General features: G+C 38.6%; 1 protein-coding gene across 4 annotated transcripts in view; it reads left to right on the top strand.

The window, feature by feature from the left end:
• The window catches only part of PLD5 (phospholipase D family member 5), a 102125-nt gene that overhangs the window by 65361 nt on the left and 19895 nt on the right, over positions 1–16869 (top strand). For 3 of the 4 annotated variants that reach the window (XM_083604321.1, XM_083604319.1, XM_083604320.1), the window contains exons 4-5: positions 731–845; positions 11941–12068. In XM_083604321.1, the coding sequence (XP_083460447.1) occupies positions 731–845; positions 11941–12068 (243 nt within the window). Of the gene's footprint in view, positions 1–730; positions 846–5925; positions 5974–11940; positions 12069–16869 lie in introns of those variants that run through there. The other variant, XM_083604322.1, reaches the window with a different exon arrangement.

Raw genomic sequence — 16869 nt, 5'->3', positions numbered from 1 at the left:
GCTATAATGGAAATGGCTCAGTCCCTGAACCTCTCATGCTCTGTTTTCCTGTGAAGTAAGTTCCAGTTCTTTAAAATATGTGAACAGCGAACTGGTCTCCCACAGTTGCATCTATTTTTGTCCTTAGAACACATTGCTGTGTAAGATAGCACTTCAGCTTAAATCATTGCCATGCTCTTATTGCATCAATGGAAAATTTTGAAGCAAAATAAATAAACCCAGAGTGAAATTCCACCTACGTGAGGCTCTTAGCATCTCCCTGGAGTTGAGACTGCAAAGTGACAAAATATACGAGAGAAATTATTTATTTAGATTTCACCATCACCCTATTCCAAAAGTTCAGAGAAGATTGCAGTATTCCCTTATCTTGTTTTGCTCTTATAACAACTCTGCGAAATAAGCTGGGCTGTGAGATAGTTGCTTTTTTAGGGTTTCTTGGAGACCTTCATGGCTGAGCAAGGATTTCAAATTATTTTAACTGCATGGCATTAAGAAGTTGCATACCTGGCAAAGTGCTCTTATTGTAAACACATGATGTTTTGATGCCTCTTATGAACGTCATGATTTAGTAATTTTAAATGCTTCTTTCAGTAGACAGATTCAAGTTCCACTGAAGCATAAAACATTATATCAAAATACACACCTGAATGTATATTTATTTGATTTTGTATATTTTTGTGTGTCTAATAATCATTCCCAAGCATGTTTCCTTTGTTATTTTTCCTACAAGGGTCAGCATCTGTTTGAGAAATTGCAAGACCTGTTGTCTCAAAATGTAGAGATCAAACTAGTGAGTGATATTCTTCACAAGGAATCCAAATTATTAAATGACCTGAGAAACAAGGGTAAGATCACGGTTTTTATGTTGCTATATATTCACATTAAGATATAAGAGTTGCCTTTGCTTGTTCTTAATATGTGGGATGTTGATATAGGCCCAAGTTAAATGCCTAAAATCATGGACTGGATTGCACCCTAAAAAATGAAGCCTTTTTAAGTTTAACTAATTTTTGTGGGAAAGTTAAACACATGCATAACTATTAGCCACTTAGATAAACTGAACTTCAAAGTTTAAAAGTAGCTGGATTTTTTGAAAACACTGATACTCAATATGGAAGCAGTGCTGTTAGATTAAAAGTTTTGAACAAAATGCTTAGGATTGGCAAGACTTTTCCAGTAAGCATTGTAAGTGGTGATACCAGTCCCCAAGAGTAATTTACTACTGGGGACATACTATTGTCCCTATGATCCAAATGCTCAGGGAGATCCTGAAATGAAGAATGAAATCACTGAAACATCCAAAAGAGAAAATACTGTGATGGATGACTTCAACTACCCTCACATAGACTGGCTACGTATGTGTTCCAGTCATGACAAAGAGGTAAAATTTTCTAGATACCCTAAATGTTGGTCATGGAACTGACCAGAGGAACAAAGACCCTGGACTTAAGCACTCGGGACCTGGTGTGAGATATAAGTGTTTTTGAGCCAACTAGGAGCAGTGACCATAGTGCTATTAAATTTAATATAAATCTAAATGGTCAATTGCCTAAAAAAATCAAATCCAGTAACATTTGAATTCTAAAGAGGAAATTTCCCCAAAATGAGGGAATTGGTAAAAAGGAAGTTGAAGGGCAAGTCAAGCAGATCAAATCACTCAAAAATGTTTGGCAGTTGTTTAAAATGCACTCCAGTTGCGCTTCTAATACAGTGGTACCCCGGGTTAAGAACTTAATACGTTCTAGAAGTCTGTTCTTAACCTGAAACTGTTTTTAACCTGAAGCACCACTTTAGCTAATGAGGCCTCCCGCTGCTGCTGTGCCGCTGCCACATGATTTCTGTTCTCATTCTGAAGCAAAGTTCTAAACCCGAGGTACTATTTCTGGGTTAGTGGAGTCTGTAACCTGAAGCGTATGTAACCCAAGGTACCACTGTATTGTATATTACAAATTAGGGAAAGAACCAAGGAGATGTCAGCATGGTTAACTAGGAGAGTCAAAGAAAGAAGAAGAGGCAAGAAGGCTTTCTTTAAAAAATGAAAGTCTTCTCCAAATGATGAGAACAAAAAAGGAACACAAACTGTGGCAAAAGAAATGCAAACAGGCTATAAGGGGTGCCAAAAAAGAATTTGAGGAGCATATTATATTGCTAAAATACATAAAGACCACCACCAACAAAAATATTTAATTACATTGGTAGCAAGAGAGGCAGCTGGACCCCTGAATGACAAGGGAATCAAATGTGTGTTAAGGAAGGATAATGAGATTGCAGAGAAGGCGGGTGAAATATTTGTATTTGTCTCCACAGCAGAATATATAAGGCAAACCACTGTGCCTGAACTAACTTCTGCAGAAAGGGAGTCTGAGGAACTGAGAAAAATAGTGTTGATGAGAGTTGAAGTTCTAGGCCTAATAAACAAAACGGGGGAAATGACAAATTGCTGGATCCATATGGCTTCCAACCAAGAGTTCTCTATATTTTAGAAAAGCAACTTGTTCATAAGATCAGCCTCAATACCCAATGACTGGAAAGTGGCCACTGTAACACCAATTTTAAAAAAGGGAAATGGGAGATGGGGATTCCTGGAAATTATGTTAGTTAGCTTAAGTTTGAAATTCCTGCATTGCCTTCCAACTCTACAATTCTATGACTTTTCCCCTGGAAAACTGGTGAGAGGTATTGTTAAAGATAAGATAACCAAGCATATAGAAGAGCAAGTCTTGCTGCTGCTGAACTAGCATGGCTTCTGTAAGGGTAGGTTAGATTACTGCAACACATTATATGTAGGGCTGCCTCTTAAGGTGGTTTAGAAATTTCAGCAGAATTCGGTGGCCATATTGCTCACCAGGGCAAGACAGTTTGAGCATATTACACAGTTCCTGGCCTGATTGCACTGGATGCCAATTAGTTTCCAGGCTCAATTCAAAGTGCTGGTTTTGACCTATAAAGCCTTAAACGGCTCAGGACCTCAATACCTCAAGGACCACCTTTCCTCATACGAACCAACTCAGCTCCTATGATCATCATCTGAGGCCTTTCTTTGTGTGCCTCCTCCATGAAAACTCCAGAGCATGGCAGCACAAGAACAGGCCTTTCCTGTGGTTGCTCCCCATTTGTGGAATTTTCTCCTCAGCGAGGCTCACCTGGCACCTTCATTACATAACTTTAGGTGTCAGGCAAAAACATCAGGACTTGGGCTGATTAACATTTGTGTGAGGAGGGTTATTTGTTTGTTTTTGTTTTTGTTTATCATCTATTTTGTGTCCTCATTTTTAATAATAATACTTCTGAGAAGCAGTTGCTGGAAACCACATGAGGGGAGAGTGCTGTTGCACTCAGCTCCATCTTGCAAGCTTCACATAGACATCTGGTTGGCCACTGTAAGAATAGAATGCTGGATTACATGGGCCACTGCCCTGATCCAGCGGAGCTATTCTTAACGTTTTCTAGAAATCAATTGTAATCACATGACTGCTGGTGAATATGGGTTTCTTGGAATTATTCCTACAGCCAAATAGTTTATCTTCATTGTGCCACTTATAATATACCTTATGTGGGTATAGTATACATCCATTAGCTTTTATGGTTTGTGTGTTAGGGCAGCACTATAATGGATAAATATTAATGTACCAATACTGCATGCTTCAAACTTACTTAAGTTAACTTCTCTTAGGATCCAAGCCAAAGTCAAATGTGTGAGCCATATGGAGCCAAGTTAACTGGCATTTTTAGTTGGCTTGTAACTGGCAGTTAAGAATTTTAATTGGTTTTAATTGTTTCGTTTAGTAGAAATGTTGCTATAACAGCACTATTGAGACTTTCAAGCTCATTTTTTTCAAGACAGATTGGTTAGTGAATAGGAGTGCAACAGATATTTATTTTCTGTTATCCTTAAGATATAAAGCAAGTCTGTGTCCTGCTCATTATATGATAAGGCAAATACAATGTAAGACCACTAGTACTATGCTGGTGTCAGTCTCACATGATTCCAAACTTCCCAGGTGATAATTTTAAGCTGTTTCCTTGATATCAAGATAGCACCAGACATTGTTGCCTTCTTTGCTTACATCAGAAGTGGCTTGCTGCATGGGGTAAAGCCATTAGCTTCTTGGCAGATGGGTCACTGGTAGGGAGAGGGCAAGTGTCAATGAGGAGGTTGGCACAGTGCTAGTGCAACGGCAGAGCCAATCCAGTGCTCCTGGTGGTGTGCTTATATCATGCCAATCTCCCCACCACCTCAACCCTCTCCTTCCTCAGGAGAATGGAGAAACTAACTCCCTGGTGAGAGACTACAACATCTGGGCCTTTTTATGTTTCAAAATCAGATGTAGCATGCCTCTGAATTCCAGTTGCTTAGGAACAACATGCAAGAGAAAGCTATTGCCTTCATGTCCTGCTTGTGGGTTTCACATAAGAACCCTGGTGTGCCGCCGTGGGAAACAGGATGCAGGACTAGAAAGGCTTTTTGGTCTGATCCAGCAGGGCTCTTTTTATGCACTCATGTGCATCTGTGTGGCAGCAAAATCAGATTTTCACCAAATTTACAGAAAAATAAATTTCTTATAGCACAGTCATTACATTTTTCAAAGCCTGTGTGCCAAATGAAAGAACCACATCGGTTAGAACATGCATTTGATTTTAAAGTGGCCCACTGCTGCTTTCTATGTGCATTAACCATGTCCCAGAGTTATGCACTAGAGACTAAAACTGTTGCTTGCATAATTTCTGAGACATGAATTAACCACTGGCTAATCACTAATATGACATGAGCAAAAGTTTAAGGAAGGGGAGACCAATTCCTATAATACTGATAATTCTATTAAGTCAGGAGGTTTGCATGGTTATGTTGACTGTGGGAAAACACTTTTGCTACAGTGCTATTGCAATGGGTTTTTTAAATCCAATACTTGTTTCTTTTCACTTCTCCCACAAAAGACTAATGATCAAGGTGACTGGTGGTTCTTTGTAAGCATGTAGAGTCACAGAATCATAGGGGTAACCAGCACAGAATCCTCCAGATAGGCCCAAGGTCAGGGATGGTAGAAGTTGTAATCTAATCCTGGAAATAATAGGTTTTGAAACAGTTGAAAGGTCATATATTCCATATACCTGCCCAGGTCTTTCCCTCACTTGTAATCAGTTATGTGCTTGGAATGCATGGCTCTATTTTAGTAGCCTTTTTAGCTTTTTTTATTTGGATAACAATTGGGGTTTATGTTTGTTTGTTTGTTTGTTTGTTTGTTTGTTTAATGAATATGAGTCATTGATTCTTCATCCCAGAATTCTGACACCTGCAAGCAGTCTTTTCAATGACTAATTCAGTTTCCAATCTCCATCTACAGACTGAGTATACAGACCTCTAGATTTCAACATCCAACCTAACTTTTGTACTCCCACTCCGTCATCCCTCTAACCCTTGATTTATGTTATCTAGCCTAATGCACAGCTCTGAAGAACTTGTAAAAATTACTCACTTTTTTGAGACATTGTGGTTTGTCCTAATAACTGTGGATTTTGGAGTGCTTCACTTCTTCTACCTCATGATGATTATGTCAAAGTCTGCATGTATTGAAAAGGTCCTTCTGCAATGTGTAGTGATTTTACATGCTCTGCAATAAGCATTCAGGTCAGTGAGGCTTTAAACCATTATAGTGTCAACATTCAATACATTAGACGCTCTATGGGAACGTAACCTTATTCTTGCCAAAGTTCCACTGAGAGCCAAAAGTTAGAAAGAGGTAGGCTCAGTTTCACAGCTTTTAACATAAAATTATTCTGAAGCCCAGGGTTAGATGCATTGGGTCTATCTGGGAGGTGGGAGGTGAAATGTAATGAAAACTCCCACCTTAGAAATTTTAAAATATATTTTTTCTGTAATTCACTAGCAGCATCAAAATCAGGCTCATTTTCTCATTCACTTTGCAGGGAAGTGTGAAACCCAGAACCTGTGATGAGATGGTCAAGAGAATGAGGGTAAGTCACCCTGGAATGAGAAAATAATGTGCAAAGTTAGATAAAAATAAAAGGGTGGTTTTTTTTAAAAGAGGCAAAGAAAAACAAATTTGGAAAAATGAAAAAAAAATTGAAAATCATCCTTATGTTCCCATGGAGCTTCCATATATGAATGTTGACACTTCTGAATTCATTGTGACCCAATGGATTGTGGTAGACTTTGGTCCCAGCTCCCCCATAGATCTTGCGGAGTGAAATAGATTCCGTTTCTAATAGCCTCAGTTAATAAAGGGCAACATTAAGACTCATTCAAATGCTCAACAAGCAGCATGGAGGCCACCTGAAATTTAATTAGCATGGTAGCTCTCTGAGAAAGCCAGCCATTTGTGTGCAGTATCTTACTAAACATATCAGGCACCACCGTACAGATTTCTCCACTTCCCACAAACTGTCAAGTGGAATATTTCTGAACAGTGGATCCTCATGGTGCGTCACTGTACACTCTAATTCAGTTAAAAATACAATTAAATAAAACAACTAATAAGAACAGTGCCGCAGCAATCCAGAGTGGTGCCTGGGAGAAAAAGAAATGTTTCTACTTGGTAGTGGAAAACACGCAAGATCTCTGCCATTTGTGTCTCTAGGTAGGGAAGTGAATTCCAAAGCTGGGGAGTTAGTCCAGAGAAGGAACTGTCTGGTACTCAACACCCAGTAGGCTAAACCCACAAAAGGACAATAAGAATGAACACACAGACACACACACACTACTACTACTACTACAACTAGTAGTAGTACTACATTTTTACTCCTTTTTTTTTTTACCTGAACCTGTGCCCTTAACACCAGCTTGAGCTGCTGGTATTAGTCAAGCTGTTGTTTAAAAGAGAGGAGGAGGTTTTTCTGGTCAGTTAGAACACATAGTTTTATTCTTGTTAGATCAGCTAGGTGTTCTTTTTGTATTTTGCTGATAGTTCCATTTTTGCTTACCTAAGGAATGTTAGGTTGCGTTGAAATTATATTTTCTAGCATTATTTGATACCGTGCTTCCAGACAAATAATGTATTGGTATGAAAAGTTATATTATATTCTGTTTTAACAGCTCAATTTGTTGTTAATCTTCTGTGATTAGAGCTGCTTCTTAGTTCACACTGCCCATATGCTTCAAAACAGTAGCTTGTGTGTGAGTGTTTGCTTCAATCTGGCGTTCGTCTGGTGTGAAACATATGCAAGACACTTTACAAAAATAAAATTAGAGTCTCTAAGTTTACAGTGTAAGTAGGCAGCAACAATATCAAAGGCTAAGGCTGCAGTACTGTACATTGAATTCAGTATGGCCCACATCTGAGTAAGCATGGGTAGGATTGCACTGTAAAAGTGGAAAATAAAAGCTATTAATTAGTTAAATATTTATAAACAGGTTTTCGTGCTTACAACACTTGAAATACTTTTTTCTGTATCTCTGCAGTCTTTAGTCTAGGGAAAATAGTAGCCATGGGGCCAAAACAAAATCTTAATGTCTTACAAAGAGGGCACATGGATCCACAGTGGAACATAAGTCTCTCCAAATTGGAAATGCACTTAAACGCTTGTCTCTTATTGTTTGTTTTACTAAAGAAGTCACATAAAAGGGACTTTTCCCCTTTGGGAGCTGTATTCCTAAGCTGAGAAAACTTATTCCATTACTGTGAAGGTTGATAGTGTAAAGCAGGATTTTCTGGTACCAAATTAAGAAATGGGACAGTCGTATGTATGGGAGCCAAGTTTTAGTTACATTTTTCAAAGCTTTGATTTTGTTTTCTGTAAACAGATATGCAATAAAATGTGGGCAGATTTTCATAGATGTTCTATTTAAAGTTTTGATTGACACACTTAATAGCTTTGCTGTCTGAAATGCATGAGCAACAAATATAGTCAGTTCCTTGGAGCATAATTTTCTGTTAAGCAAAGTTGACAGAAGCCATCAACAGCATCCTTATAACTATATAGGCAATGCTCAGCTCATGCTGGGGTCATGTTCCGGGATAGTGCCTAAAGCCAAAGTAATGTATAGTCAAAACACATTGGATTCAATGGAAGGTGGAATTGCCAAGGCTTCTTTTCCTGGACACCCACTCCCTTTCCAGCTCCTTTTTATTTGTTTTTTGCCAAGTGTGTATAGCTTAATGTACACAAGTTAAATACACACGTTACGAGGTACCTGTAGTTGCTTCAGTGGCATTCCAACAAAAGACAAAATAATTGAGTATTATGATGTAATCTGAGATTTGGAAAAGTGGCAGTATTTTTCACTACCACCACCTAGGACTAATCTACACCAGTCAGTTAAAATGTTAAAAATGTGTTATAAAAATGTGATACCATCCATCATCAATGGAAAATTGCATTGAGAGCTATATTACCTTTTTAAAGCATTTTTACAGATCGGTTCACTGTAGATTTTTAGTGCAACTTTGCAACATAAATAGGTAACGTTAACTCACATAAATTCTCCAAATGCTATGAATTATGGCATGTTTCTTTAATTTAATAGAAAAATAAACAATATGCAAGTCAGATTGTATCATTACACTATTATAGTGGCTGTGCAAATGCATGACTGAAACCCCTTCACCTCTTCTGCAAAATTGTTGATATTTTGAGGAAGAGACATCAATAATTGTTAAGTGAGGGTATTGGTAAGGTTGCCATATTTCAAAAAGTGAAAATCCAGACACAAAAGGTTTTTCCCCCGCAAAATCTTTAAAAAGACAGTTTTTGAGCTATTTTTAATAAAATTTGGCAAAAGGAAGGAACCTTATGGAGGAACCACCATAAAGAATGAGACCCAAGGGTATGGAAAAATAAATGAAACTAAATGTTAAGCTGAAAGTGGTGAGTATATATGTTGGAAGGGAGGAAAATAAGTTAAAACGTTCCTTTTTAAAAAAAATATGTAAATTTTAAGATAGGATCAGAAATATTGAAGTTGCTTATTCTGTGGGTTTCACATGCTTATGTAGCAGAGACTGGAAACAGTCCTATCTCTCCACACCCTTTCAATGGTCAGGTGTTAAAATGGCAAGTAAATTTTCCTCCAGTGGTGGAGAGCTGCTACTACCAGTAGACCATCAGAGAGTTGTGGGGAGCCAGTGGCTCAGTCCTTGAGGCCTGAAGCTGGCATAGCAACCCTCCCTGCTTTCCTAGGCTTTTCCTCCTTGGGGGGCTGGCGCAAGCTGGCATGGCTTTAGATGCAACAGTGGATCCATTGCTCCACTCCTTGCAGGTCACATGTTGGGATTGTCCTGCTGGACTTCCCTTGAGTGTGAAATCATTCTTGCCAGGATCTCTCTTTTTTAAAATATTGCATTTCTGAAGAACACCAAAACAGGCCATTTTTCAGTTTAGGCATCTGAGTCAGATGTGCAGTAAAATACGTAGCCTTGTATTATTGACTTGTGCATCCCTCCATTTTACATTTAACCACATTTGAATGCAGAGGGTTTGTACTAATGGAACTTCTGGAACACCTCCAGACATTGGGCATAAAGCTAAGAAGGAAGCTTAAAATGCCTGGAGATGAGCTGCTTTACCTCTGTGCCACTGGAAAAGATCCAATATGAAATGGTTCTTCTGTCAGCAGTTAATCTACTTTTTATATATATACCGTATTGGCCTGAATATAAGCCTCAATTTTTCCCCAAATTCCCACCATGAAAAGTTAAAGTGACGCTTAGTACCCTGCTCTCTCCCCCAAGGTTGGGAAGGGAGAGAACGATGAAGGGGAAAGCTGCCAGCAACACAGCGCTGCTCCCCTACCCGCCTGCCCAGTATGCAGCCAGGAGCAGTGAGGAATGGAGCAACTTGTATTTGGGTATTTTTTTCTTTTTTTCTTCCCCCCTTCCAATTTTAAAGGTGTGGCTTATATTCGGGTGCAGCTTATATTCGGGCCAATACAGTACTCTGTTTCTTGTAAAGACATTTTTAAAAACCCCTGCACTTCTTTATTAGTTGCTACCTCTAATAAGACCCAATGATACTAAACTGGCATACTATAAAGTAAGTTCCATGAAATCCGTAATGCGTGACTCCAAGTAAACATATTGAGATCTCATAGTATAAAGCATCTGCAACTGAATTACCTTCAACTGCACTGCAAATATTCTTTTCTAGCAATATTGACTAGGCACAAGGCAAGAATAACACGGTGTCTCAAACTCTTGACGGTTTTATTTCTCAGGTATTCCTAGGAATAGGGAATTATAGGTGGGAGGCCATGTCATTTGTGTGTGTAGAAAATCATCTTACACTATGCAAAGTGGCAAGATCATAATATGGCTGGGATGGCTTGTGAGAGTAACTGCTTTCTGGTGGACGAGCAAAACAATCCACAAGGGATTTCAATGATTCCAATGGGGTCAATGTCTTACTTTTCCCTGTTCCTCTGAGGGAAAAAAAGTTGGAGAGTCTTGGCAGGCTAGTTCCAACAAGGAGATGCTTTGTCTGCCTTACACAATTAGTTTATTATTAAGTAGATCACAGAATCATAGAATTGTAGTGCTGGAAGAGATCCTGAGGGCCATCTAGTCCAACTCCCTGTGGTGCAGATAACAGATATTAATTATTAATATATTTCTAAGGGGACTAATAAAGGGAATTATGCATTGTTGAATTAAATAATGTTTTATATATGACACATTTTGAAGGGGGTTGGAGGAGTCACAAAAATCTTCTGGTGGTATCCAATCACAGTATCACAGCAGGAGACCAAAAGGAGCACTCATTAATTAACATTATTATATTTTTAATTGAGTTGCCACAAGGAACCATTTATGAATATGGCATTATAGTAAGGGACAGACAGAAGTGGTTAATTTTGTTTTGTTTTTTTAAAAAAGAATGCAGTTGGGATCGTCTTAGAGGCTACAAAAAGCCTTTGGGTGCAGATGTGGCCTACAGGCTTTGAGTTAATCACCTTGTTCTAAAGGTTTCTAGGAAACATAGTTCAATCTAACCCACTTTTCCTTAATTAAACATTGAAATCTTTCATATTAGTTATTTTAGTTATTGTAGTTATTGTATTTACAATTGACATTGTAAATAATGGCAATAGGTGGCCTTTGAGGGGGTTTAGTTTCACCAGTTCTGCATAAGAAATGTCCTTTATCAGGGGTCAGCAACCTTTTCCAGCCATGGGCCGGTCCACCATCCCTCAGACCATGTGGTGGGCCGGACTATATTTTTTGGGGGGAAATATGAACAAATTTCTATGCCCCACAAATAACCCAGAGATGCATTTTAAATAAAAGGACACATTCTACTCATGTAAAAACACACTGATTCCTGGACTGTCCAGGGGCTGGATTGAGAAGGTAATTGGGCCACACCCGGCCCCTGGGCCTTAGGTTGCCTACCCCTGTCCTTTATACACATGTATCATCCAGGCCAGGGATCAGCAGAGAAATTTGTGGTGCCTGTCAAGAGGAGGAACTGCCTCCTCCTTCTAAGCATTGCAAGAAAATGGATTTAGAGAGATTAAAAACTAATTTCCTGACTGGACATGGACCACTGCACAAAAAAGAACTGTAAAGAAAGTGTGTGGTTCTTAATGACCAGATAGTTCTGTCTCTGTCTAGCCAACTTTCCTTCCGGAAGGACTCTTATTACTTCAGCTCATGCTTCTGAAGAGCTGTAGCTGATGACTATTAAAATTCTTTGCTTTTGACAAGATTCCCAGATACTTACCTTACCCTACACTGCAAAATGTAGCTAGAAAGTTGTGATAATAAATGTAGCTAGAAAGTTCCTGTAATGGAACAAGGCCCACTGAACATGGTGAACATGCACAGGGTTGGACTGCATCTCTGAGCATGCCTTCCTAAGCCCACTTCCACTGAACTCCATGCTTAAGATGCCCTTGTTAAACTCTGAAGTGATTGACTAGGTAAGCTTTTTTTTGTTTGTTTGTTTCCTTATGCACAACTTTAACTGTTATGTTCTTGTATTCCTTAGGTGCTGAAGTGATTTTTATAAACATGACGGCTTACAATGATGGCCATCTGCAGACATCATTCTGGATTGTGGATAGGCAGCATGTATACATTGGAAGTGCCAGTTTAGAATGGAAGTCACTGTGGCAGGTACTTTTAATTTATTTATTCATTTAGAGCATTTTTTATCTTGCTCTTCAGTCAGAGGGGCTCTCAGCGGGGACAGACTTTAGTACAGTGGTACCTCGGGTTAAGAACTTAATTCGTTCTGGAGGTCCGTTCTTAACCTGAAACTGTTCTTAACCTGAGGTACCATTTTAGCTAATGGGCCCAGTCCTGCTCAGCCCCTCTTCACTGCATTGGTTATTTATTTTAAACTGTTTGGCACTTAGCTGTGTTCTAGGACATTGTTCTTATTTATGGCAGAACCTATGAGCTATTGCTTCTTTACCCAGCTAAAACTGAGAAACATTGTAATTAGTGGAAACGCTACTAGTTCCCAATTTGTTCTAATTATGACATATTGCATTGTGGCAGTAAATTAAGTACAGTCTGTTGTCTAGGGGTGGCATTTCAAGTCTTTATCTGTATTGTGTTGATGCAAATGTCTTTGTTCCTTAAGGATGTTCTTGAAAATTTTGCTTTGCACGCTAAACTTACACAGTCTTTCGTTTTACAGAAAATATACAGGAGTTAGGATCCGATGGATTTAAAGAAAAGACCTATTACGTGATTTTAAAAAAATTGGAAATTGCGCTTGTATTTTCGGCATCTTAAAATTCCTCAAGGAACCATTCTTATTGATCAGCATTTGTTTTCAGATGTATTCATGTGTGAAAAACAACCCATTCAGTAATGTTTGTTGGTTGCAGTAACATGCTGAAAAGTGCTCTTTGACTTTGTATTTGTCACGCACTATACTGCAGTGTTCTGAATAACAGGAGATTTTATCAAATCATCTCTGTATTTGAATGTCTTTCATTCTGTTCCTTTTTTGAAATTCCTGTCAGAAGCAATAGCTTAAATTGTAAGCAGTGGGCAATTTTTAAAGAAAACTCTATACTGATAATTAAATATGGTATCTCTCATTGGGTGAGTGCCAATAATCTGTCTCTTCCCATGCAGCTGGAGTGGGAAGTTATCCTCTATCATTCTAGCCTCTCCCCTGGAGATGTAACAGAAGTGAATCCTTTCGTTCTAACTAGCCTGTATATTGCATTCTAGCAAAACCAAAGAAGGAGCTAATGCAGCTTACTGATTTGCTAATTAGGCCGCAAAGCAGTTTTAACATGATACAGACTAAAGCATGATTCCCCAGTGGGGGCTGTATGGACTGGCTGATGAGCAGAATCAGAAGTCATGGCAAGCGAGGAGCTGACATTGCAGCAGGAGATCTGGGGGTAGTAAGAGCATGGTCAACAAATATATTCAACCAGGGGCAAGTGCCCCAGACTATCTGGTGAAAAGAATACTCCATAGCTCACATTCCTTACCCATCCCTGCTCAAGTTTTGATTTGCATTGCACTTTGGAGAAAATAAAAACAGTAAGAGTCTCTCCTATTCTTTCTGATATTCTCCAGACTTCTGAGATGAGATGACTCTTGATCAAGTGCCCTGGGTGATGTATGAATGCTGGCTGTTGCTTATCTTCATTGGTAGCAACCACAAACAGAGGCTTCCTATTTGACCTCTGAGTAAGATTGTACAGAGCTATAAACTTGGGAAATGAGTTGGACTCTGTGATTTTGCTTTGTGCGAGCTTTATTATATGCTCTGACTCAACTTATCAAATAAAGTTTCCTTAAACAAATAATCACTTTAAAGCAGTCCATCTCTAGCATCAAGTCTCACATGTGACCGAGCACAAGTGGCACCAAGTAAAAACCTCTTGAGCGTATGGAACAGGGCCGGTTATAAATATACAAAACAATTCATCTCTCTATAATGTTTCCAAGCCAGAGTTTACAATAAGATTTGTTGGCCAAGGCAGGATTTGTTCTGTTCAAGAGAGCTGCATCTTATCACTACAGAAATATATATGGTGAAAAGAACACTATATCAGTCTTTTACTGTTTTGAAGCTAATGAGTTTTTTTGAAGTTATGAAAAGGCCCAGCTGGCTCTTTTAAGATAGGACATTAATGACAGTCAGCTGAATTAAGTTCTTTTACTGTACATCAAATAATACTGGGATTGAAAGGAACTTTTTTTTTCACATTTCCACTTGGGATGCTGTTATGCTGGAATTTGATCCAGTATGACTATGATAATTTCACACATCAATGCCTGTTTTCCGGTTTTGGAAAGACAAACTACCAAATTTCTTTATTTCTTTATTTATTATTTAATTTCTATGCTGCCCTTCATCTGAAGATCACAGGATGGTTTACAGTAAAAAAACAAAGCTATATATATACTGTACTATAATAACATAAAAACAATAATAACAAGGCTTTGAACAACAGTGTAGATCCTGTGCCTTGAAATTATAATCAGGTCATTGCTATATTCCTTGATCAGTTTAGTTTATTCATTATACTAGTTTAAAATATGTGGCATTGCATTGGAATGCTAAATAACGACAACAGATTTATGAATGGTTATTGTAATCTGTTAGTTTTAGGACTTTGCATAGCACTGCCCACAACCCAAGATCCCAACCTGACCTGGGGAACACCTGTTCCTCCCTGGAATGTCCTGTTTCAATGGACAGAAGGGAACCTATCTGCTAGAAGAGTCACACAGGTTTCACTCTGTAGGCAGTGGCTGGCAGGTCTGGATGGAGGGACATCTTTGCCCAGTTGACACTCCCTACCCAAGAGCTTTTGGATTCCAACCGTAGACTAGGCCCTATCCATCATATACACGTGGACTGCACAACTATGTATTTCTCCTAATGCCAGGGTGACTGTGAAGTTGCAAGTGATGTTTTCCTAATTGTGTCCACTAATCCTCCATACAGTATTTCAAAGAACTATAATTAGACAGTGCTTAAATTTTTAATTAATGCAAGCATTATATCATTCTCACGATGGATGGCTCCTTTCCCGTTCTGAAATTAGAATTAGAATTACGAAATGAGAGATCGGCTTGTCTACTACATGTTGTATTGGCAGCATTTATGTGCCGCATGATTGCAAGAAAACCTCTGATCGGTTTAAAAAAAAACATAAGAGCATTAAAATTATCTATAAAAACAGGTATGTAAAAATATTCAAAAGATGAGAAAAATAAACAGTAGCTAAAGAAAAATAAAGCACGTGTCTGGATAGGCTTGCATAGAAGAGTTGGCTTGCATAAAATGAGTTGCATAAAAGAAAAATTCCACCAGATGTGGCTTTTCCTATTATTGTAATTAGGAAATGTTAGACTTTGTGAAATTTTCTGTTCTATGCGATTTTTTAAAAGTACAGACCTAAGTTCAACATGAGCTAGACATCCTTAAACCTATTGGTTTCAATGGCCCTAAGCAAGCCTACATTTCTGTAGGACTTAGGCCACAGTCTTAGGCCACAGTCTAGATTTTCTACAGGATCATTACCAATAAATTATTTCAAGTGATTTTTAAGCTGATGTTCTCCGTTTTGATTTCAGCTACAAGACGTCACATTTCCCTTCTTCCTTTCTTTTTATCTATGGCTTATTAGGGTTTTCACAGAATTACAATAGAATTACAGCCCCTCCTTTCTTCCCCCCAGTTCCCAGCATCCCTCCCTCCAACCTCTTTCTCTCTCTTTTTGTAGCTACAGTATTTTCATCTCTCATAGTCAGTTGTCTGATGCCCTACAAGAGATACAGTTACTTCCAGTCATTATCTTGTGGACTCAGAAGTATAAAGCACTGGAAATGGAGCCACTGCTAATAGGATATGCACTCTTCTTTTGAACAGAATTTTTTGTGAATGTGCTCATGCCTAAAGATTGAAAAGCAGAAAAGTCATGGTGGTGCCACTTCTTGCATCAACATTTAGTGGACTTTAGGGTAACGTGCGACACCTCCCCCCAAAAAGGAACACATCAGCATCATAGTGGTGGAATGCAGAACATAACAGTCAGTGAAAAAACCTGACAAAACTCTGCCCCACCAACAAAAAGCCTTGGTAGGCTGCGAAAGCCTTGGGGGAGTATATGGCCCGTTAGCAATGCGTTAGCAATCCCTGGCTCTCTCTAAGTGCATGAAGATGACGTCTTACGATGTTTCTTGTGTTTGGAATATGGTTACCAGATTTGTTTCAATGAATCCTGGGACACTTTCCCCCCCGCCCCCGAAGCTGAGTAGTAGTGGGGATGGTGAGGTAAAAGACCCTAGGCCCAAGCACACATGCATATTGTATAAAACTGCAAATTTTTGCAAAACTGCAAATCCGTGACCAGGGAGAAGAGTCGGCAGAAGAAGAATGGAAGAAATTCAAGGACTATTTACAAAAATATTTCAATATTAATGAATGTTGAATGATGCAGGATTGAAATTAATTGGTTTCTAGCTGTAATGGTAATAAGATTATGAAAAAATGGTCCCTTTTTTCTTGGTATATAATCAAGAGTTTAAGATATAATAATATAAGAGGATGGATAGAAAATAAGGGGTTTAATTGTAATGCTGGGAGATAAGGATTTGCTGGATAAACAATTCGAACTGGAATACAAGAAGGGGAGGTATGAGGAGGTCAGTGAAAGATGTTATTGAAAAATAAGCTTTGAACTTTATGTGTTTTTTATTATTTTTTCTTTTTAATTTTTTCTTTTTGTTGTTTGTATAAAATGGAAAATGCTAATAAATATCTTATATAAAAAAAAATAAAACTGCAAAGCCCTTCTTCTGCACCCTGTGAAACATAAATGCACAGAGTTTTTTTAAAAACTGGGCAACGGCGTGCCGCCTGCCCGTGACTTCCCAAGCCTCCCCCAATCTCCTTCCCCCTTTGTTTTGACAGATCAATGGAGGCTTGGGA

Source organism: Podarcis filfolensis (assembly GCF_964270895.1).
Source record: "Podarcis filfolensis genome assembly, chromosome: 3".
NCBI lineage: Eukaryota > Metazoa > Chordata > Lepidosauria > Squamata > Lacertidae > Podarcis > Podarcis filfolensis.
This window is presented reverse-complemented; position numbering and strand designations above follow the sequence as displayed.